General features: G+C 35.4%; 1 protein-coding gene across 4 annotated transcripts in view; it reads right to left on the reverse strand.

Annotated features, from left to right (window-relative positions):
- The window catches only part of PDS5A (PDS5, regulator of cohesion maintenance, homolog A (S. cerevisiae)), a 143791-nt gene that overhangs the window by 30002 nt on the left and 87863 nt on the right, over window positions 1-25926 (reverse strand). For 3 of the 4 annotated variants that reach the window (XM_008565929.1, XM_008565930.1, XM_008565928.1), the window contains 10 exons: window positions 22947-23062; window positions 15588-15693; window positions 13399-13559; window positions 10085-10208; window positions 9106-9264; window positions 6110-6178; window positions 4869-5005; window positions 2908-3031; window positions 1991-2195; window positions 1382-1496 (listed from right to left, as the gene is read on the reverse strand). In XM_008565929.1, the coding sequence (XP_008564151.1) occupies window positions 1382-1496; window positions 1991-2195; window positions 2908-3031; window positions 4869-5005; window positions 6110-6178; window positions 9106-9264; window positions 10085-10208; window positions 13399-13559; window positions 15588-15693; window positions 22947-23062 (1316 nt within the window). Of the gene's footprint in view, window positions 1-1381; window positions 1497-1990; window positions 2196-2907; window positions 3032-4868; window positions 5006-6109; window positions 6179-9105; window positions 9265-10084; window positions 10209-13398; window positions 13560-15587; window positions 15694-22946; window positions 23063-25926 lie in introns of those variants that run through there. The other variant, XM_008565931.1, reaches the window with a different exon arrangement.

Consider the following 25926-nt stretch of genomic DNA (forward strand, 5'->3'; position numbering starts at 1 on the left):
TATATATATATATATATATATATGTATATATATATATATATATATATATATACATATATATATATATATATATATATATATATATAATCGATTAAAATTTTTTTTTTAATGTAGACTTATTTTTAAGTACTTGAAATGTAAAGGCAATACACTGGAATGATGTGTTAGAATAACAACAATGAAAATGACGAGACTTCAAAATGTTAAGAAGCTTGTTGGACAAGAGGTCCATAGGTTGGACAAGATATAATGTCTCTTTCAACTGTTAAAATTTTGACACCATTTTAGTGACCAAAGCTAAAGGAGGCAGAGATAAATGTGGAACTCTTAAATAATATTAGGACTTAATGTCCAAAATAAGACTTAACGTCCAACACAGAAAAACTTTGATACTTTATAAGCTGAAGGTACCAATTCAAGAGTGCAAGGCAAAAACATGGCATTGGGGAAAGAAAGTAAATTTTGCTTTAAAGTTTCTTAGAGGTCATTTGTAGACAGTCCTTGGACTTCTTTCACTCTTTCACCCAGCATTATATATAAAGTTCTATTTTTACATAAATAACATATCTTGAACAAGTGTTTTGTAATTGTTTAGTTATCTTTCTATCTTTCTGCTAGAGACAAAACTCTCTGGCTAGTATAACAAATCTAATTTCATATTGCTATATTCCTGCCATAGAATATTTCATGTGTGGGCACATATTTTTAAGGTATTATCTTTTGACATTGCAAGTAAAGTTTAAAGGGAAATTTTTATTACAAGGCTTTCTAAACTGTAAAATGGAAGTAACTTAACCTTATCTTAATATAAACAGTAAAAAAATAACAATATAAAAACTAAAATAACAAAATAATGTATTTCAAAGATTACACTAATTAAAAACAAACAGGTAACAAAATAATCAACAAGAGTTTGTTAGGTGGGAACAATTTTGAAAGATGAAACTTACAATTTACAGCAAATGAACAAACCATTAAAAGTCTTTTATTCTAATGGAAATAATCACAGGAAAAAAATTTAGCATTTTTTAAAAAGTAAAAATATATATATATTTTTTGTCTTTTTTCGTGTCCGGCAATGGATCGCAACCCTCGGCAACGGGATCGCAACCCTCGGCGCCGCGCCCGCACCTCGCTCAGCCAGCGACCGGGAACCGGTCTGTATGTGGGATCCGAACCCCCGGCGGGAGCCACCGCGCTCTCAAGCGGCGCACTGTAGCAGTGCGCCACCGGGCCAGCCCGAAAAGTAAAAATAATTTTAAGAATTCTTCACCGGCGGGAGCCACCGCGCTCTCAAGCGGTGCACTGTAGCAGTGCGCCACCGGGCCAGCCCGAAAAGTAAAAATAATTTTAAGAATTCTTCAAAAACAACATTACTTACTCTTTGATATCACGGAGCTGATCAACATCTTGTGATCTTGTAAAATCTGGATCATGAGCTAGCAGGTGAATCATGTATGGAACTACATATTCAGGCAACAGTGATAATAATTTCTCTAAAGTGAAGACATTATTATTAACAACGACAATAACAGCTTTTATAAAATCCCTTCCTAGGTTCAAGTTTTAAACACTTTAGTTTCCATTTTTTCCCCTCAGTTATTTCTAAATTAGAGGCAACATATCTAGATGATACTGAAATATTTTTATTTCAGCTCTGAAAGATATTAAATCCGAAAGGATAAACTGATTACACAGTGGGTCTCTGCAAAGATAGGAACAAATTATTAACTCTGACATCTGAGCAACATGTTCAAATCAAACCATACTGCTGATCCCATAAGAAAAATACAATTATCTAACACAGTTTTATGCAGTATAGATAGGACTCAGCCACCAGGATTTCAGTTTATATCGTAACTACAGTGACAGCATTCTATAAAACTCCCAGTTTTACTACAAACTATAGTAGAAATATATGGAAACCCTCTCCACAAATTATACACTGACAAGATATATCTGCACACTAGGAACTTTCAAAGTTACTTACCAGTAGCCATAGGGTTCTGTTTAATGTACTCCCTGCGTATACTGATATTTTTTAGTAAACACTGCCGTGCATGTGCTCTCCTCTCCTTCACAGGATCTTTCGCACACAAGGCAAAGATTGCCATATACTCCAATGGGAGCAGTAACTTCACAAGTGCCTTATGCAGTTTCTGAGCAAATATCTGCCTTACTTGGTAACACTCATCCTATAGCAGCACAAAACCAAAAAATACTTTAATAAAAATATTAGTATTTTTTATTTTTATTTATTTATTTATTTTTTATTTTTTTCCTTTTTGTCTTTTTAACTGACCGGTAATAGGATCGCAACCCTCAGTGTCGCGCCCGTACCGGGGACCGGCAATGGGATCGCAACCCTCGGTGCTGCGCCCGCACCACGCTCAGCCAGTGGGCGGGAACTGGTCTCCACATGGGATCCAAACCCTCAGTGGGAGCGCCGCCACGCTCCCAAGCGGCGCACTCTCCCGTGCGCCACCGGGCCAGCCCTAGTATTTTTTAAATGACAAAAAATCCCAGTTCAGTTTTAAAAAACTGCAAATATTTAGAAAGAGAGGAGCAGTTTCAGAATTTTTAATGTGTCTTCATTTTTTAAAAATGATACTTATATTGGGGGGAAATAATATTTGGGATATATTTACTTAAATAGGTAATATAGTTTTAAAAAACTGCAAATATTTAGAAAGAGAGGAGCAGTTTCAGAATTTTTAATGTGTCTTCATTTTTAAAAAATGATACTTATATTGGGGGGAAATAATATTTGGGATATATTTACTTAAATAGGTAATAGCAATCCCTTTTTGTGCATATATCCATATAGTAAATGGATCTGTTTCTATAAGAAGTAAATGTATTTAACTTTGAAGACAAGTAATTGACAAAAATAAGATTACTACTTACATTAATAACAAGGGCACAGAGCTGAAACTGTTCTGGGGTAATAATTTCATGGTAACAAGGTTCCTGAGCAAGCTTCATTATGGCACTACCAGCAGCTAATCGCAAGCGAGACATATCAGATTTACTATAAACAAACAAAAAAGAAATAAACATTTCCTATAACCATTATCATTCATAAAAGTGCTTTAATTCCTTTTTGTGTAAGATCCTTAGCGCATACTTTACAAAAAGGATATAATGTAGAAATACGGGAAAGCTACTTTGAGTCCATGAACTCAACACAGGAAAAAAGGCTCAAATCATTTTGACTTTCTGGTAACAAATTTATCTGCTGTACCTCCCAGTCACACTCTAGCTTAGATCCTCCACTACAGCCAATCAACTCTACGTACTCTTGCAACCAAACTAATTGTGAAGCTAAGAAGAGCCATTTACATTAGAAACTGTGTCCCTCATTTTAAGAGGAATATATATTCATTGCAGAAAACTTGATTAAAAAAATTTTAATGCCTATACATATACACACATAACAGGAATCTAGCTTAATCCTACACCTGTCTGATGAAATGGTAGGGCTGCAGTTAGGAGGGAAGAGGTATCAGACAGATACCTAAAAGGAAAGGACAAGACAGTGTCTGTCTTAGGCACTTGTCTCTGTGGCCAACCTCTTTTGCAGAATGATGTTTTCAAAGGGAACCTATGAGGACTTGGCACTCCCACCCCCATCCCGTGTACTTTTATTACCAAAATGGTAAAATGTGATGATGAATGGGGTGGAAGAATAGTCTTCTTACTTTAACTTCTGCGTGGAATACAGCATGGCTTTTTTATCTTTTAGACTTTAGAAAATGGGTAAAGATGGCCTGAACACATTGGGACTATTGCTAAGTATACAAAAGGAGAAAACATGGCAGTCTCAGATAACATGATCGTTGAAGTGAGCACTGTGCCAGGCAATGCGTGAAACACTTTACACGCTTTATCTCATTTATTTTTCACTGTAAAAGATGAGGAAATTGAGGCTTAGAAAAGTTAAGTGCTTTATAAAAGTTTATACAGCTAATAAATGGAGTATAGAGTTGTATAAGTTGCTAAATCTAGAGCCCAAGCTAACATCACGCTATATATAATATCTAAGATAAGTCTAATATTCCACGATGTGTGTTCCATAGTTAACCATTCACCTATTTTTTGTGATGGTAAGTAATGCTGGAAAGAATATGATTGTGTATATATTTTGGCATAATTGTTTTTTATTTCATGAGTGGACAAACGGTTAAAGGATAAGAATACTTTAAAGGATCTAGATACAAGATGCCAAATAGTCCTACAAGAACTATGCCAATTTATACTCACAGGAGTAATGAGAGACCTCATTTCCCTGATCCCACTGAGCAATTGTTTTAAAAAATTTGTGTGTGTGTGTGCTGATTTGACAGGCAAAAGATGTACCAGTTAAGTTTAAATTTATTTACCGCATTTAGTAATGTTAAACTTTTTTTTCTTTTTTCAGGTAAACTGATAATATGTACTCTTCAACTCTATTGTGGATTCTGCCTGAGTATCACTGATTTGCAAGCTCATTATTGTGCCTTTGCCATAAACTGTACATATTTACCCTAAATTTAAAGATTCTCATATCTGCAACTCAGCATGAATCATCAGTCTGTTCATAAAGGGCTACTACCTACCTTTGGCTTTTTCTACAATAAAAATAATGTTTTACAGTTTTCATCAATTTATCAAAGCATCAAGCACCATCAATTATAATTGCTCATATGCTACCTCCTCCATTAGAGTGCACATTCCTTGGAGGCAGGAATTTTTGTATCGTTAAATAGAGTGGCAATACCTGGTATCTAAGTAATTAGGTAAATAATTCCAATGTATAATCTATCAAAAAATGTTTTTAATAGAATTTAGAGTCCTATAAGAAAATTGGAAAGGAAGAAAAATCTCACCTGATCCTCTTTTGCTCTGTCAGGTCACCCTCACTAACCAACATCGCTGATAATAGTCGAAGAGTTGAATTGGCAGATTTAGATTGGTTGTTTTTCATACCCAACAGCCACCTTACCAGAAGTTTAATTGCCTGTACCTATAAAATATTAACATGCTAAAAAATGAAAGCAACTTAAAATGCCACCAAAGGAAAGACTAATTTATATTATTAATTAGATTAATAAGATTTACTTATCCTCATCAGCAGGCATATTCTATTAAACAAGTCCATGGGATAATAACAGTAACAATAAGAACTAATATTTACTCCATGTTTAACCTGTACCAGGCACATTTCCCAGAGCTGTATAAGTGTGAACTTATTTAATCTCCCAAATAATTCTATGAGGAAGGGTATTATTATTTCCAACAGTTAAGCCAACTGAGACAAATTACTATGATAGATAACTTGCTCAAGGTCTGGCTCCAAAACTCAGGCTTTTCACACTTAAATACTTGCCCCAAATTTTTTAACAATTTGAAAATATATAGGTTAAATGTAGTACTGAAAAACTATTTTGAAAAAGCCATCAAGTCTGATTCAGTTTCACTTAACATTCTGACCAAAAAAAATGGAGTTTCCATAATTATTTGTGGTCATAACTACTTGGAGGCATCTACTCAAAAGATTGTTACTAATATGTGAAAGAGCTAGCCAAAGAATCTAAGCATTATTTACAATATTTATTGAAAACATGGAAAAAGGAATTGATAGATGATATGATGGCTATGAAGCTGCACAAGTGAAACAGATCAAAGATGATACAATCTCTTATTTTAAATTACAAGCTCACTTTTAAAGTGCACTTTGTTAATTTACATCTATGAAAAGTCACCAATTTGCTGACAACCATCTGTCTTTGCCAAGTTAATATTCATATACTTCTAGATAGTGGTGGTGAAGCTAGACTTGAGACCTTTGAGCACCAACATTCTACAATCTCTGTGTAAAACAGTCTCACTGAAATTGTTTCATCAGGCAGAAGACACTGACATATATTAAGAAAGAAGGACAACTATAATTTCTTTGAGAATCAACTTTTTTTTTTTTTTTGGAGGGTGGTTGGTACAGGGAGAAACACAACTTTTAAAAGTAAATTATCTTAAAAAATGCTTATTAACTGTTAGGTTAAAAAAAAAAGCATACCTATAAACATTCCTTTTATCAACATAAAAGTTACCAAGACCTACACAAATTTACCTTTGCTAGCACTTCAGGGGAAACCTCTTCATCTGGAGACCATAATTTTCCATTCTTCTCACCTGTTGACTATATACAATTGAATAAATTTAGCTTTTAGAAAGAAAAAATTTTAATGTTTTGCCTTTTAAGTTTTCCACGCCAAACAAGGTAGGCTCTGAGAAACCTATAGGAAAGTCACCAAACTCTGCTTGGAAAAGAAGAATGATGGAAGACTCAGTTTTGAAACTTACTATAAACCTACGGTTATCAAGGCAGTGTGGTTGGTACTGGCACAAGGATAGACATATAGACCAATGGAATAGAACAGAAAACCCAGAAAACCCTTGCATATATGGTTAATTAATTTTTTTTATAAGAGTGTCAAGGACAGTCTCTTCAATAAGTAATGCTACAAAAACCTGATATGCACAAGCAAAAGAATGAAGCTGGACTGGTACCATATACCTAAAATAGATCAAAGATCTTAATTTAAGAGCTAAAAGTATAAAACCTTAGAAAATAACATAGGGGAAATTCTTCGTGATCTTGGATTTGACAAATATCTGACAAGGGTTTAATACCCAGAATATATAAAGAACTCTTACAACTCAACAACAATAAAGACAGCCCAATTAAAAGTGGGTAAAGAGGGCCTGCCCATGCCTCACTTGGGAGAGTGTGGTGCTGATAACACCAAGCAAGGGTTCAGATCCCCTTACCAGTCATCTTTTTATATATTAAAAAAATTTTTAAAAAGTGGGTAAAGGACTTGAACAGACAGCTCTCCAAAGAAGATTTACAGATGGCCAATATACACATGAGAAAGATCTCCACCATTACTCATTAGAAAAATGCAAATCAAAACCATAATGAGATACCACTTTGCATCCACTAGGATGATTATCATTTTATTAAAAAAAAGAAAAATAAGTGTTGTCAAAGATGTGGAGAAATTGGAACTCTTGTGCATTGTTGGTGGGAATGTAAAATGGTATAGCCACTGTGGAAGAAAGCGGTCTGGTGGTTTCTAAAAATATTCAACACAGAATGACCATGTAACACTGCAATTTTACTCCTAGACATATACCCAAAAGATCAGAAAACAGGGACTCAAATATTCCTATTAGCACTATTCACAATAGCCAACAGGTGGAAACATGAGTATCCATCAGCAGATGAAGAGATACAAAAAAATGTTGGAAATACATACACTGGGTTATTATTCAGCCATAAAAGAAACAGAGTTCTGATACATACTAAAACATGGATGATCCCTGAAAAAATACTAAGTGAAATAAGCCACACACACAAGGTCAAATATTGTATGATAAGTAGTATCTAGAATAGGCAAATTCATAAAGCCAGAAAGTAGAAGGGGGTTATGAGGAGCTAGAGTAGGAGGCAATGGGGAGTTAATGCTTAATGGGCACAGACTTTCTGTTTGGGATGATGAAAAAGTTTGGGAGATGGATAGTGATGATTAGACAACAATGTGGATGTATATAATGTCAGTGAATTGTACACTTCAAAATAGCAAATGTTATATTATGTATATTTTACTACAGTTAGAAAGACCATCTTAAAATAGGATCTATCAACAATCAAATCATCATCTAAGAGGTGTCTAAACTTCACACTTGTTGTCAGCCACATCTGTCAAGAATGCAAACAGCATGGATGTGTGGGGTGGGAAATGAGACTTAGGCCGTGTTCTTCTTAGGCCCTCTTTGTCCATTATATCCAACGGAGTGGGGGATGCAGGCGCAGACTGTGCACTAGCAGATGTCTTTCTTTTAAGTTCCTGATCATGAGGGCTCTAGAAGACTACTGAATCATGGAGGAGGATAAGGAAATACTTGGATAATTGGATTTAGGGTAAGTCAGCACTGAATTGAAAGTCATCCACAATAATCCAGCATGTGAGAATGGTTTGTGTATTTAATAACTCTTTAATTTAGATCCATTTGATAAAGTAGTAATTCTTAAAGTATGTTTCAGAAATCACTTGGGGAACGCTGTGATTGATTGAATTGTGCCCCCAAAGTTCACACATTAAAAGCTTAATTCCCACTGTAACTGCTGAGGGTGGGAAATCAGATTATGTAGCTGAAAGGTGGGGCCTTGAAGAGGTGATTGGATTGTAGGACCACACCGTAGTGAATGGATTAATAATGGTGGCCAATGGCGTGGTTTTAAGGGCTTTGAAAGAAGAGAACATGGGAGATTAGGCTCTCTCTGCTTCCACCATCTTGCAACGTGAGACCACTGGGTCACTGTTGCCACCATCAAGGCTCTTACCAGATGTGTTCCCTGGACTTTGGACTTCCCAGCCTCAGAAACTGTAAGCAATAAATTTCATCTTCTTTATAAAATACCCAGTTCTGTATATTTTGTTATAAGGAACAGAAACGTATTAATACAGGGAGCCTTTTCAATCTATATATTCCTAAGTTCCAACCCAGAGGTAGTAAATCAGGATATACACATACACAGCCCCTGATCTCTGAAACAGAATACATAAATCTAGTACCAAAAATATAAGGTAATAATATTTCAAAAAATTTAATCAAATTAAATTTTATTTAATCAAAGTCCACTTATGATGGGTCTTCAAATAGTTCATGGAAAGATTCATATTATCTTTTAATTCTACTTTTCCATGAGCTTTTTGAAGTACCTTGTATATTTTCATTTGACAAAACAAAATTCAAGGACTCCAAGAAATTGTGAATTGTCTTTCAAAGGTAAGAATAGCATTTGACATATAGTTTACTTTATGATTCATCCATCGCATGTTCTCATTTTTTCTTTTTTAAATGTTAAGTTCTAGTAATAGCTACCCCAAAGTCAGAAAGTCATTTGGAAATTTAGTAAATAAATAAATAAGGGGCCCAATATAGAAGAATTTAAAAGAAAAAGAATTATACAGAGAGAAGCAGAAATGTTGTTTCTGTGACAAAGATGTAAACAGTCTTAATCTCATGACTCTAAATTTAGTTAAATGAGAAACTTACCCTGTCATTCATTAGCAGATCTTTCACAATAAAATTGGCTACTACAGATTTCATTGGGGAGGCAAACTGATCTGGAGCTAACATAGAAATGTGGCCCAGTGAAACTAATGGAGTTATAAGTTGTTCTGGTACATCAGCATTCAGACTCCTACTGAGTGGCTATAAAAATAAAACAGACAAATTACTAATTTGTTTTATAAATACCTAGACATTCTATGGAAACAGTAAATTTTCTTGAATCCTCCTGAATTTATCATGAGTAAACCAATCTGTTTTAATGCTATGATCATAACTAACTTCAAACACATTAGACACTTAGTTCTTAATTCACCTATTGAAATTTAACAAGATCAAAAGAATGTAGAAAAAAAGATGAAAGAAAAAAACAAAGTAAAAGAAGTAAAAACAAGAACATTTCTGCCTCACCAAATCAGCACTTTCAACCCTTCTACAACAATGTTTGCTGTATTGGTGGATTTCTTATCCTGCAGGGACATTTAAAATGACCTTAAATCATTAAAAGTATGAATTCACTGGGTTCTGTTCATACTATCTCCAATTTATGACAATAGGAATACCTTTCTGATAGTGGAATCAGGCAAGAATCACTTACAAGGAAAGAGAAACAGGATTAATTTTCAAGTAGCTTGTTAGGTACTTTAAACTGAGTGGTTCAGAGTCATCTAATAACACTTTTTGAGGATAAATGGACCACTGAGCCAATAATCTAAAATTATGTAAAATATCCTACCACAAACACACAAAACATCCTTCAGTATGAAGTATTTGAACATATAACCTGATCTAATGCTGGGAATACAGTGCTAAATAAAATAGAATCCTTGCTCTCAAGGAATTTATATTCTAGGGTAGGACTACATATAAATAGGTAAAAAAAAAAAAAATCTAGTTTCCATCTTCATCAAACCACAGACCTTAAAAAATAAAGACCAACATAAACATATCCTATTATATATACCTCAAAAATCTGTGCAAGCTGGACTTCTTTATTTGTGAATATAGCGTGTATACAGTGCACAGCCTGTTTTGCTTGGTGTGGAGTACCCCTCTTTGCTTTTTGATGTAAAATGGGAATTAAGGTCCTGCAAAAAATAATATCATAGTGTTTTTTTTTGTTTTTAAATAAAGCCCATAAACCCCTAGTATTCTTTTTGTTGTTTCCCGATTTCCCTATTTGGAAGTATGTTGGTAGTAAAGCCTCTCCTAAGTCCCCAAGTACAAACTAAGAAATACAATGCTCCAAGAAAAAGGCTACTTCAGGAGGCAATTTTCATTTTAAAGCTATCTCACAAAAATGGAGAAATAACAAATAAGCCACCCTTAATTTATAATCTAAACATGGCTGCACGACATGTTTTTACATTTACTTTCTAAGCAGATATTCCTATTTTTCCAGTTCCCTTTTAAAATCCTTCAGTTATTTCAAACTGAAGTAGCCCTGAAAGAAAAGTAGCAAAAGACCAAATTTTACTAAACAGCTTAAATGATAACAGTGTAAGAAGGTATACAAAAGACACAAATACATAAATATTGGTAGAATGGTAATAAAAATATCTACCAATTATTGAGTACATGTATCAGGCACCACTCTAGGTGTTTTCACATGGATTCATTCAACTAATGTTCACAACCACCAAAAGAACACTGTTAGTATAGACATTATACAGATGAGAAAATTAAAGCACAAAGATGTTATTTAGGTTTCCTCAGATGAAAGAGCTAGGAAATGGTGGAGTTGGGATTTGAAGATAAGCATTTGTTTAAAAATAAATGCACTTAACCTCTATACTGACATTGTCTTAAAATATACTGACATTGTCTTAAACTATACTGACATTGTCTTAAACTAAACTAAAACAGTCTTTTTATGGGACAATATGGAAATGCATATGACAGTCCTAAAGCATTAAATGTTGATATGGGAAAACATTAGGTGGGATAAATAGCGTATTTATATGAACCTATATAAAAAAGGAATATACTTCAAGTAGACAAACACTGACAAAAAATATACAGATCAAAATGTTAAGTGACTCTTTTCCTTTACATTTTTCTAGTTTCAGCTTTTTACAATGAACATATAAGTATTTTTATTATCAGAAGAAAATTTATAAAGCAAAATAAAAATTTAAGGAAAGATACTTATATACTTAATGCAATTAGACAAGATCCTACTTTGTCGATTATGAGGTCAGTGGTATCAAATACAATGGTGACAAAGGGTCCTTTACGATAATGGAAAGCTAGACATCAAAAGCAATACCCCAGGCCCTAGGCCATGCACCTTACCCAAAAAACTGCAATATATGCTGCTAGTCAAGTTTCTCTCCATGGAGGTTTAGAATTACGAGATGGGAATTTCCATGACAAAGTAAGCCTTTCTTGACTAAGCACTGTTTATTCTTTCACAAACTCACTTACTAGAGTAATAGTTCTTATAAAATAGCACTGGTGAATAATAAAGACATAGTTTATTTTTTTCCTTTCTGTCTTTTTTCGCGACCGGCAACGGGATCGCAACCCTCGGTGTCGCGCCCGCACCACACTCAACCAGTGAGCGGACCGGTCTCTATATGGGATCTGAACCCTTGGCGGGAGCGCCACCGCGCTCCCAAGCACCGCACTCTACCGAGTGCGCCACTGGGCCGGCCCATAAAGACATAGTTTTGATCAAGCTGTTGTTAAATGTATTATTAATTCTTCTTAGCCAAATGAAACGATAATTTTAAAAAAATTAACTTTATCCCTTCTCATTTTTTTTAGAGTGATTAGGATTGTTAATGTATAGGTTTTCCTACCTTGAATAGCTCTCTAGAAATTTTATCCTACTATGTCAATGATCTTTTCTATAATGTACAGCCAGCCTTCTGTATCTGTGGGTTCCACATTTGTGGATTCAACCAACCACAGACTGAAAATATTTGAAAAAATAAAACAGCATCTGTACTGAACGTGTACAATTTTCTTGTTATTGTGCCCTATACAATACAGTGTAACAACTATTTACATAGTATTTACATCGTATTGGGTATTATAAGTCATCTAGAGATGATTTAAAGTATACAAGAGGATGTGTGTAAATTATATCAAGTATTACACTACTGTATATCAGGAACCCGAGCATCCATGGATTTTGGTATCTGAGGAAAGTCCTGGATCCAATACCCCATGGATATCAAGGGACAACTGAACACATACAAAGACTATCATTTCTAGACTATAAACTCCTTGAGGGCAGGGACTGACTGTGGTTATTCTTTTGTATTAGCCAGAAAAGTGCTGAGAATGAAGAGAATGTACAGTAAGTATTGAATTACAGACAAGCATTGCTTAATGATGGGGATACATTCTGAGACATGCATAGTTAGGCCATTTTGTCATTGTGCCAACATCATAGAGTATACTTACATAAACCTAGGTGGTATAGCCAACTGCACACCTAGGCTATATGATATAGCAGCCTATTACTCTGACCACTGTCATACATATATGCGGTTTGTTGACCTAAATGTCATTATGCAGTGCGTGACTGTGTTTCATAAATTAAACTGTGAACTCACAAATTTAATTAAAACTTCAGGAGTCCACTCACCCTGTTATTATTACCCTGTGAGGAAAAACTGGTTTGCATTTGGATATACCCTGAAATACTTGCATATACCCTGAACACCTGATTCAACAGCTATCAGCAATGTGCTCTTCCTCCACAAGATGTCTCCCACATATTTTAAGTCTAAACATAAACTCTTAGCACAAGTTTGACCCGAAGGTAACCTTTTTAAGATGCCCAAATGAAATAACAAAATGTACTTCATTCTTATGAAGAGAGGAGAGCTGATCTAGAGGGAGAGATAAAAGCAACAAAAGCATCACTGCCAACAACAAAGCAACTAATAAATTATTTTATTAAACAAACTACTTGATTACCCCATTCTTCGGTGAGACAGGAAGTTGGTACCTATTCAATTTATAACCCAGTTAAAGAGAAAAAGATGAACATACATAGATTAGGAAGGAATATTAATAACAAATACAATAAAATACTAAATTCTGTGATAACATTTGATTATTAATATTCGAAAATCATTTTGTTATAAACAAATAAGTTTGCTCCTCTGCCTACATTCTAATGGTGGTGGAGTGGTGTGAGACAAAACAAAGGAGGATATAGAAGTAGCTTTTAAATAAAAACTGTCTTTCCTCTCTCCTATCTTCTTGTATGAAAGGAAAAAAATGATTCTATGGCTTCCACACTTAAAAAAATGTACTCACGATCGTATCTGAGGAAGGTCTGTTTCTATTTTGTGGCCTGTATTTCTAAAAATTTGTATAGCAGCTTCTGCTACCTTGTCGTCCTCCATTCTTAGGCACTGTAACAAGGATTCATATGTTTCTGCGGAGTGGAACGAGGTAGGATGTGTGAAAGATAGAACCTGGAGGAACAGATATAGCTTTAGAAGTACAGACAATGGTTTTAATCAATAAAAAGGAGAATTATTTTCTGCAGTAAATAAGATTTAAAATTCTGGGATACATATCTTCTCCTAGCTTCCCTTGCAATTAGTTGTGGCTAATGAGACATTAACAGAAACACTACGTAGTAGCTTCCAGTTACTTTCATAAGACAGTTGACATACAGCCTTTGCCCTATTTTCTTCATCATCTTTTAGCAGATTCTGCTGTTTGGAATGCAAATAAAAAGGCTCCTTTTTCACGGAGTGTGATATTCCAATATTAATAACTACTGCCAGTTTAGAAATATATTGTATTAGGTGCAGGAATGTTTGGTTGAAAGAAAAGCTCCATACTAATGACTCAATCTTTGTATGATGGAAACAAAATGCTAATTAACAGCTTTGTCTGGCAAGAAGAAAATCTATGTGGTAATATGTTAAATGAAATGTATCACAAAGAGGTCAGTCACAACTACCAAAAAAGAAGCCATTACTGTGAACTTTTAATTGCAATTACAACTTATACTTATTCCCATATTTATTATGACATGAGCACAATTCTATCTTTAGGGAATTTACAGCAACACAGCTATGACATGTCTAAAAAGTTTACCTTCCATAAAGTAGAAACAATCCAGTTAATATACTATCAGGAATAAGGGCAAAAAGTGGAGAGGTAGGAAGAAGAGAGACTTGAGTAGGTAGTCTTCATTAACTTATTCAATAAGCATTTATTTAATGGGTCATAAAGTACAGAGATTCTATTTTGGTTATAATATTTAGTTATGAGGTTTTAAAATGGAGAATTAAATGCTTTCAATGAAATAATAAAGATCATCCCAATATGATCCCATCACTGTCTTTTCTATCTAATGTCCATTGCACTGATTTGTCTCTTTTTTTTTTTTTTTTTTTTTTTTTTTTTTTGTCTTTTTCCGTGTCCGGCAACGGATCGCAACCCTTGGCGTTGCTCCCGCGCCTCGCTCAGCCAGTGAGCGGGAACCGGTGTCTGTATGTGGGATCCGAACCCTCGGGCGGGAGCGCCGCCGCGCTTCCCAAGTGGCGCACTATCCAGTGCGCCACCGGGCCGGCCCTTTTTTTTGTTTTTTTGGTCTCTTTTTTTTAAAAGATGACCGGTAAGGGGATCTTAACCCTTGACTTGGTGGTGTCAGCACCACGCTCAGCCAGTGAGCGAACCGGCCATCCCTATATGGGATCCGAACCCGGGGCCTTGGTGTTATCAGCACCGCACTCTCCCGAGTGAGCCATGGGTCGGCCCGTGATTTGTCTCTTCTGCCTTAGTTTATGTCTCAGTTTCTCTTTGCCTTCAATTTCTTCTCTTTTCTCCATCCATTGAAAGCTCTATCAAGTGTTGTAGCCAACTGAAAGCCAGATTAAAAGCTCCTGACATTACCTTTCCGCCCTGATGGATTTCTCCACAATCTAAAGCCAACCTTGTCTCTCATTATTCTCCAAAGAAATCTATTCTCCATTCAGGTGAGTATCCCAAGGATCCCTCAAATATGCCAAAAATTATTTTGACAATGCTGTTTTCCCCCTAGATTAAGTCATATTGTGTCCACAAAGTTTTGAGTCACCTGGTTCTATGTGCTCAACTTGCTGAATTCTCTGGCATTTATTATGAATACCAATTACTTAAAAACTACCTAATCAGACAGATGCTGTCATAGAGTAATTCCTGCAGGCAGTCCTACTGCCCCAAATGTAAGTTCTTTGAAAGATAAGAGTAGACTATTTAGCATACAATGTTACAAGTGTAGCAGGCATGCAAATGATGAATGAAAATGAAATAAAACAAACTATTGTTATAATTAGATTATCATTATGACATAAAACACATTGTTTTTATAAAGTATAATTTCTACGACAAATATTTAATCTTTTGACCAGTTTCCAATGAAACAAGCCTGACTCTTGCATACCCTGAAGGGAATGCAAATTATGACTCTATGGAAATACATGGAGACAATATTGTTTCAAAAATACCTTAAGAAGTTCAAGTCCTGAACGAATAGCTGTATCTGGACTTACACCCTCCTCTTCATCATCTGCTGTCCCCTCTATCGATTTATTCATCAATTTTACTAGTGCACTATTAAAAGAAGAAAATGTAAATTAGTATCACTACTACATTAGTTAACTGTATCCTAACTGCCCTGTGACAGGACATATACAAAATCTAAAAATATCACATTAAAAGAAGTTTCCGTGGGGAAAAAAGTTAAATTTTGATCTCTACTTGACAGCTGAGCTTATTTTTAGTCTATCTACCTAAAAAAAATGCATAATAATTCTACTGAAAAATAACAAAGTTGAAATTAGATGACAAAACATACTAGAAATATATTAATAAAAGTATAGGGCCGGCCCGGTGGCGCACTGGATAGTGCGCCGCTTGGGAAGCGCAGCGGCGCTCCCGCCCGAGGGTTCGGATCACACGCACCCAAAAAAAGCTAGTAGGGAAACTTGCCAGAATTTGAACCCAGATCTGCCAAAACTCCAAAGTCAGACCATAATTGTGTCTCCCAGTGTGTAAATATCTATCAAATACTTTGTGCACATGTGTGACAATTATTATTCATTTCAATATACAAAGAGACCATTTACAATTTTAAAAAAGATAAAATGGTAGGTGCTAAATGGGCAAATGACAACTCACATAAAACAAAATACAAATAATAAACATAAACATGGACAGAAGTATTAAATTAACCACTGGCAATTAATTTACTGAACCAGTAATTTTATTCCCAGAAATTAATAGCAAAGAACTAATTTATCAAAAGCATTATGCTATATTCATAAACAGATTAATCAGTTAGAAACTAATTGTCCAAAATAATTAAATTAGTTCTTCAAAAATACCTACTACCACAAAATGGAATATTATCTGGTCAATAAAGATCAGATTGTATGGGAACATGTTACCACTTTAAGGAAGAACAAATACGATTTTTGATTTTGAGACTCTACTCATTAGTAAATAGAAGAAAATATTACATTATGAGGACATTAAAAATAATTTTTGAGGCTGGCCAGTATGGGGCTCTGAACCTCTGACTTGGGTGTTATAATACCACACTCTTAACCACTCAGCTAACCAGTGAAATCTAAACACTTTTTAAAGTACAAAAAACATATAGAGTGCAGGTGTTGAAATTTAAACTAATATTAGCACTTTTATTTCCCTTTTATATCACAAGAATAATTTTAAAATTCACCAATATCTTTAGTTGATACAAAAACTTTTGGGAAAACAAATTGGATAAATGTGTGTGTGTATAAACGTTAGCTTGAAATATAACTTACATACCATACAATTTACCTACTTAAAAAGTACAGTTCAGGGTTTGGATCCCTGTACAGGCCAGCCGTCAAAAAAAAAAAAAAAAAAAAAAAAAATAAAGGCACTTCAATGGTTTTTAGCATATTTACAGGATGTACAACCACTAACACAATCTAACTGTAGAACATTCCATCACTATCCCAAATCAAACCCCTTAACTATCCACCAGTCACTCCCCATTCACCCCACTAGGCATCCACTAATTTACTTTATGCCTCTTATACATTTGCCTATTCTGAACATTGCATATTAATGAAATCATACAACATGTGGTCTTTTATCATTGACTTCTCTCACTTAGCATAATGTTCTTGAGGTTCATTCATGTTGTAGCATGTACATCATATTTTATTTCCAAATAATACTCCACTATATGGATATAAGAAAATTATCCATTCATCAGTTGATGGACATTTGGGTTGTTTCCAATGTGGCTGTAAACATTTACGTACAGGTATTTGTATGGACACCTATTTTCATTTGTCATGAACATATACTTAGGATTAAAATTGCTGGGTCATATGGTAACCCTGTTTAACTTTTTGAGGAATTGCCAAACTGTTTTCCAAAGCAGCTTTAACATTTTACATTGTCACTAGCCAAATATGAGGGTTCCAACTTTTCCATATACTCACCACGTCTTTTTAATTATAGCCATCCTAGTGGGTGTGAAGTAGTATCTTACTGAGGAGCTACATAGATATATGAAGGTACTTCAGCAAGTTAAAGGAAAGATTTGTATTATCTTTTAATTCTATTTTTCCATGAACTTTTTGAAACCCTCTTATAACATTCCCATCTCCACAAAAAATTGCCTTATACCCCTTCTGTGGTCAATCCCCTTCCCCTTCTCACTATGGCAACCACTGATTTAGTTTCTGTAACTATAGTTTTGTCTTTTCTAGAATTTTATATATTTTGTGCCTGATATCTCTTATGTGATGTAATGATTTTGAGATTTATCCATGTTGGTACATATAATCAGTAGTTTATTCCTTTGTATTGCTGAGGAGTATTACATTGTATGGACAAACCATAATGTGTTATGGACTTCTGGTTAATTCTAGTTTATAATGAATAAAGCTGCTAAAAGCAGTAAGTACAAGTCTTTATAGGAACATTCTCTTTCTTCTTAGGCAAACATCTGGTATTGGGATTCCTGGGTTGGATGGTGATATTATATGTGTGTTGCAAGAAAACTATTTTCCACCTCACCAATGCTTGGTTTGGCCAGTCCACATCTTCACCAACACTTGGTATGGTCAGTATCTTTAATTTTAGCCATTCTAATAGGTATCTTGTGGCATTTCTCATTATAATTTGAACTTGCGTTTCCCGAATGAGTAATAATGTTGAATGCCTTTTCTTATGCTTGCTTACCATTTTTCTGTCTTATTTGGTGAAGTGCCTGTTTAAACCTTTTGCCCTTATTAAAACTAGGTTATTAGGGCCGGCCTGTGGCTCACTTGGGAGAGTGCGGTGCTGATAACACCAAGGCCATGGGTTTGGATCCTATATAAGGATGGCCGATTGCTCACTAGCTGAGCGTGGTGCTGACAACACCAAGCCAAGGGTTAAGATCTCCCTACTGGGCATCTTTTAAAAAAATAAATAAATAAAAATAAAGTTGGGTCGTTTGTCTTATTATAAGAGTAGTCAGAGTTCCTTATACATTCTGGATATAATCCCTTTATCAGATACATGCTTTGCAAGTTTTTTCTCCTACTCTCTGGCTTGATTTTTCTTTTTCTTAATGGTGTCATGCAAATAGGAAAAAAGTATTTAATTATCTTTCATTGTTTGTGCTTTTTTTTTTTCCTTTTTGTCTTTTTTACTGATCGGTAACGGGATTGCAACCCTTGGTGTCGCGCCCACACCGCGCTCAGCCAGTGAGCGGGAACCGGTCTCCACATGGGATCTGAACCCTCGGTGGGAGCGCCGCTGCGCTCCCAAACAGCGCACTCTCCAGTGCGCCACCGGGCCGGCCCATTGTTTGTGCTTTTATGTCTGGTCTAAGAAATCTTTGCTTACCCTATAGTTTGTTCTGAAGTTGTAGCTCTGATGCTGTATTTTTTTAAAAAGTTTTTTCCAATTTGAGAAAAATATTATTTAAGCTTGTTAGGAGGTAATCCTATTAAACAATGCATTAATTTAACAAGATTACAAGTACGTTAAAAAAATCTGTAAATATATCTGACCACTTGTGATAGGTTTCATGCATACATTTATTTAATAAGTATTGACTACCTATTACGTCCCAAGACTTATGATCTATCCTAGAAATACAGGGTAAAACAAGAAAGGCATAATCTCTACTTTCACTGTAGTGTTGGTAATCATCACTATGAGTCAAGGAGCTATAAAAGAAAAATCCAAGTCTTGAAACCAAGACTGTAGTCCTTCCACTTAAGAAAGTATTTTTCCTCATTTATAAATTTACTTATTTATTTTGGGGAGGGGACTGAACTGATAAGCCTGCAGGGCTGTGAGCACCACCCCTCATTTATAAATCTGATAAATAATTATACTCCATATACTTCACAGGATTATCATGAAGCAAAAGATCATCACCAATTCAACTACCTCTTCAAAACTGCTTAGGAAGTCTCCTATATGCCCCTTTCTCGTCTAAAAGAACTGTTACAAATCCTCACCATTCTAATTCAGGTCTAAATCTTTCCATTGAGCAAACAACCTCCCTTTAACATAATGGAGAATAACAGAGGCCTTGAGGAAAACTTCTAATTTCCATACCTTATCTTCTAATCTCCTCTAATTTATGTCTATTATTTTGTAATGTCATAGGGGAACATGTCCTTCTCCCTGCTTCTCTTCCTTAGGGATGTTGCACCATCATAGTTATATTCCCCATCTCCTATCTTCAACCTCTCTTCTTTTTAATTAGCGCCTTTCAAGTACTCAAAATTCTTTCATTAAAAACAGCAAAAGACTCTTCTTCAAGCTTACTCCCATTCCATCATCTCATTTTTTCCTTTACAGCTAAGCTGTCTTCCTTGGTTGTCCCCAAATCCCAATTTATCTCCTAAAGTAGAGTTTAGAAGTGTGACAAGGTATTGACCTCTTTGGTTTTCTCACACCTCAGGGTAGCAAAGTGGGAATTACTGGGCTCCTGTTGAAACTAGGCTAGTTCACACCAGCCTTGAGCAGTTTTCTCTGCTCAAATTTTCTCTGTGTACCATGAAGTGGATGTTGGGAAGGACTGTCCTTTACCCTTTTCAGTCCATGGTATTCTGCATTTGCTCTTGCTACCCCACAGAAGCTATTCTGGTCACTGATTTGTTTTTGCCTTTTACTAATCCAATGAATGCCTTTAAGTACTTATTTGACTTCTGGGTAGCATCTGACCCCTCCCACCTTTTAGTCCCTCTTTGGCTTCTACAATATCACTCTTTTCTGATTTGCCGCTTTTGACCATGCTCCCTAAAAACAATTTTTTTAAATTTAATGAATGCCTTATCTTCTGCCAGCCCTTCAATTGTTAATTTCTCTCAGGAGTCAGTCCTTAACCTTTTTCTTTTTAAAATTTTACCCTCTCTCCTGAATTTTAACCATTATTATCACAATGACTACTTCATTTTCAAACACTATCTATAGACCACTGACTAACTGTAGCATGTGTATGTTTATCTAAATGGATGTATGACTGGAGAAAAGAAAAATAAAGGAAAAAGGAAAAGGTTATATTTAGGATGATTTTCTACTATCCTCAACCTTTTCTTTCAAAATCCTACATTATTGTTAAAGTACATGAAATTTTCTAAATATTTCTTTATTCCTTTTGCCTTTGTTCTTTTTGTCTGCAATTTTTTCTTCCTAGAATAACTACATTTATTCAACCCTTAATATGTGTGAGGCATTATACCAAATGTTTTACATATTCATATATTATTAAAGCCTCTCAATAACTCTAGTGAGAAGTAATTATTATTGTCCTCATTTTAAAGATGAGGAAACTGAAGCTAAGAGTAGCTTAAGTAATCTGCACAAGGACCCAGGGCTAGTGACCTCGACTGTACTTCCCATGCAATTTTAACCTGGTTAATTCTCATAATTCCTACTATCTTTTACCTACCCATTGTATGTGCCACCTATTTCAGGAGTCTTCCCTAACAATAAACCAACCCCATAAAAAGTGGGTTATGTAACTATCCTTCCCCATTTACCCAATGTACTTAATAAATATTAAAAATAATATATTAAATATGAATATATTAAACATATGTTGAATGCATAAAAAAATTCTCTACTTGTAATTTAATATTCTAAGATTTGGTTACACAGAAAGATTACAAGACATATGTATTTCTCACTAAAATTAATAAATTGGCATTTTGCATAAAATTAGACTGTTAGAAATCCTAACTCTAAGTTCCTTTCTCTGAGCCCAAACAACTCATGATGCTCCTGAAAACACTTGAGTTTTTGGTCTTTCAAAACTGGAGATCAAACACTAGCTGATGATAATTTCCTGTAGAAATGAAACCTGGTAAAGCCTCATGGAAGCCATTACATGTCTCTTTCAAACGTAATATGCATAGGAAAGAGAGCCTATTTCTACTATATCATATCCTTGGATAATCCCATCAAAGTCAAATGCTACAGAGCAAAGGACACTGACATGAAAAATAATACATGTAGGTTTAAATTATGGTTTTTGGCATTACCCAGGTGTGGACAAACAACCTACTCTCTCAAAACCTTAGTTCCGTAGTTTTCTTATTTGCAAATAAGAAAATTAGAAAATAAGGAAAACTTAATCAAAAAGCAGTTGTTATGGGCTGAATTGTGTTCCTCCTAAATTCATGAATTCTCATCTCCAGTACCTCAGAATGTAACTGAATTTGCAGACAGAACCTTTAAAGAGATAATTAAGGTAAAATTAGGTAATATGGGTGGGCCATAATTCATTGCGACTGCTGTTCTTATAAAAGAAGATGAGGACACAGACATGCTGAATAGATAGAGAAAAGACCATGTGAGAACACGGTGAGAAGATGGCCATCTGCAAACCAAGGAGGGAGGCTTCAGAAGAAAGCAAACTTGCTGATACTTTGATCTTAGGCTTCTAGCCTCCAGAACTGTCAGATAATAAATTTGTTGTTCATGACAGACTTAGCAAACTAACTCAAGCAGCATTTCAATACAACCACAGCAGCGATTCACATAAGGTAAAATAACTAGTGACTTGGGCACTAGAACCAGGTCTCCGAATCCTGGACTATTTGGAAAAAGAACCAGCAAGTGCTACACAGTAACCTAACATGGAAAGAAAGATATTATCTACCAAAATAATAATTAGTACAAGAGAAAAGTATTGACAAAAGTCTACAATAGGAAATCATTAGAAATAACTGAAATTATGGGAATAGTTAACAACAACAACAAAAAACAATGGCTATCAATTAGCATCCATCATGCTAGGCCACTCACTTTTTAAATATTATCTCTAATTTTCACAATCATCCAAAAATGAGATGTTATATCTGTATTAAAGATAAAAATAAATAAAAACTCAGATAAATTAGAGGATTTTTTCCAAAGCCAAACACAGACTCATGTTTTGAAACCAGACACATCTAATGGCAATCCTGTCCTCTTTACAAATACCATACTATTCTCACACATCAAGTGAAGAGTACTATAACATATACTACAGAATATTACGTGGCCATTAAAATGTTTAAGAAAACTCAGAGGTAAAATATTCTTTCTTTCTCTATGTTCTGAGTTTTCTTTAATGAACACATATAGGCTAGAAATAAACACAACAGCTCTTTAAAAACAAAAAGCATTAAAAAAGCGAAAAAAAAAAAAAATTAGCAGGGCTTCTTTCAACTTGAATGATGTATGCTTCTGCCATTAAAAAGAAGTATAAGGGGAACGTTTTTAATTTTCTTTAGGGACCCCAGAATTTAAATTTAGAACATTGTAGTTTCAGATTATAATCTATTTTTGAGTGAATGTACTTCCTAGCTTACCTTATGGCTTCTGAATCAATGTGCACAGGTGCAATTCTTTCCAACAGAAATTTAACCATCTCTAGAAAAGGATTTGTTGGCTGTTTAGGATTTGCAAGTTTCCGAGCTATTTCTCTCTATGGAAAGGAAAGAGTTTTACCATAAGTTTAATTTGCTTTCACGTTTTTCAAAATAAAAATGATTATAGGCATAAAATGCATTTACAGATTCAAAACCAGGAGAAGTAAAAAAAAAAAAAAAAAAAAAAAAATCTATTTTGGACTCTAACTAAAATTTATAACTCATTGAGCAATCACTGCAAAATCTGGACAGTGAAGAACGGAAAGGGGATGACAAGGTTTCTGAGTGACTTCTGCCTTTTGTCTATTTCTCCCATGAAAGTATTTGTTTTGTATTATAACCTTTTTTAATGCTCTACTCCTGAAAAAAATAAAATAATTTACACTTTCATGGGTATGTTTTATTGGTTTTATTATTTCATAATTTGACAGAATATTGTGTTTTGTTTCAGTTAATTTCTTCTTTTTAAGGGGGGAATATTCATAAGTTTATAAATATTTGTAAAGTTTTCCAGTTCTGAAAAAACATATTTGAGGGATAAATGACCATGCACTTTCCTAGAATTTTATTTATAACTTAGACACAGAATTATTGAAGGCTGTTTGATGGACCCCAAAATAAAAGTAACTCTCTTAAGAATAAAAGCAACTCTCTCAAAGATTGTGGTGTTACATCAAATAGCTCCTACAAAGAAAGACATTCTTGCTAAAAGGTTCTACTGAAGATGAGGAATTAATAATTATAGAGACAGACTCCCCAAAGGTGAGGTTAAATTTATAGTATACTGAGCAGTGGGGAAAGAAATTTACCTTAAGAACTAGAATTTTATTGAATAGTTCTGATGAGCAATTGTGTATCTTAGCTGAGAAGATAATGCACATTAAACGTGCTTTTCCAAATTACAAAGTAGTAACAAATGGCAATCACTAGCTTTTTTCATTAAAAAAACCCCAATATTGTAGTGATATATGTTCAGGAGGACAAAGGAGAAAGGAAAAAAAAAAAAGATACCTATTGTAGTTTCAGTAATACCTTGACATAATTAGTTATAAAAGTCATATTAAATTAAATATCCATATATATTATTAGATCACACATCCAAATGATTGAGATTCTGAAGAAAATTTCTTAGTCATAAGGAGATGCCAGATTTATTTTAGCAAGCTATAATTAACTGAGAGCAAAATTTCAGCATTTGAGAAAGTAAGTATATTTTATTCAGTGCTTAATCCTTACATTCTTTGCTGTAAGCCAGAGTTTCACATTTTTTTTTTTTTTTTGGTCTTTTTTTCGTGACCGGCAACGGATCACAACCCTCAGTGTCGCTCCTGTACTGGACCGGGACCGGCAACGGGATCACAACCCTCGGTGTTGCCCCCGCACCTCGCTCAGCCAGTGAGCGGCCGGTCTGCATGTGGGATCCGAACCCTCGGCGGGAGCGCGGCCGCACTTCCCAAGCGGCGCACTGCAGCAGTGTGCCACCGGGCTGGCCCCAGAGTTTCACATTTTAAATTTGAATTTAAATACTATCCCATTTTTTGAAATTAATCTTATTTTGTGAGATACCCCCAAAAGGGGATTTTTTTCTCTAGTACAAAATTTAGTTGCTTTAATCTAAAATAAATATATCAGGGGCCAGCCAGACACCAAGGTCAAGAGTTCAGATCCCCATACCGGCCAGCCACCAAACAAAACAAAGCAAAATATGTCAGAAATTGTCTAACAACAAATATGACTACTAGAAAATTGCTAGGCAAACTATCATTGGTACAGGTTGAGTATCCCGTATCCGACATGGTCAGAACCAGAAGTATTTCAGACTTTCAAAAAATTTTGGATAGGGCCGGCCCGGTGGCACACTGGATAAGTGCGCCGCTTGGGAAGTGCGGCGGCGCTCCCGCCCGAGGGTTCGGATCCCACATACAGACCGGTTCCCGCTCACTGGCTGAGCGAGGCAGGGTTCGGATCCCACATACAGACCGGTTCCCGCTCACTGGCTGAGCGAGGCAGGGTTCGGATCCCACATACAGACCGGTTCCCGCTCACTGGCTGAGCGAGGCAGGGTTCGGATCCCACATACAGACCGGTTCCCGCTCACTGGCTGAGCGAGGCAGGGTTCGGATCCCACATACAGACCGGTTCCCGCTCACTGGCTGAGCGAGGCAGGGTTCGGATCCCACATACAGACCGGTTCCCGCTCACTGGCTGAGCGAGGCAGGGTTCGGATCCCACATACAGACCGGTTCCCGCTCACTGGCTGAGCGAGGCAGGGTTCGGATCCCACATACAGACCGGTTCCCGCTCACTGGCTGAGCGAGGCGCGGGAGCAACTCCGAGGGTTGCAATCCTGTTGCCGGTCCCCGGTCCAGTACCGGGGTAACACTGAGGGTTGCGATCCGTTGCCGGACACGGAAAAAGACAAAAGACAAAAAAAAATTTTTTTGGGATAATATTTACAGAATATATACTGGGTAAGCATACCTAATGCAAACATCAGAAATCCAAAATGCTCCAATAAGCATTTCCTTTGATTGTCATGTTGGCACTCAAAAAAGTTTGGATTTGGGAGCATTTCAGATTTCAGATTTTCAGAATAGGAATGCTCAACTTGTACCTTGGAACAGGTCCCTAACAAATGGAAAAAACAGGCATTAGGAAAGACAGGTATGTTACTACATAGAAGAAATTAAGAAGTAAGTGATAAGGTAAAAAGAAGAAAGCTCAATTATTTAAACACCTTAACAGAACTATTTAAAATACACCAAATATATATAAATACTAGACAAAAGAGTTTTTAAAAACTGACATTTTTAGCTGGCTAATTAGCTCAGTTGGTTAGAGTGCTGCCTTGCAACACCAAGGTCAAGGGTTCCAATCCCTCTACCAGCCAACCATCAAAAAAAAAAAAAAAAAAAAAAAA

This window comes from Galeopterus variegatus, unplaced genomic scaffold (assembly GCF_000696425.1).
Source record: "Galeopterus variegatus unplaced genomic scaffold, G_variegatus-3.0.2 Scaffold214, whole genome shotgun sequence".
In the NCBI taxonomy this organism is placed as follows: Eukaryota; Metazoa; Chordata; class Mammalia; order Dermoptera; family Cynocephalidae; genus Galeopterus; species Galeopterus variegatus.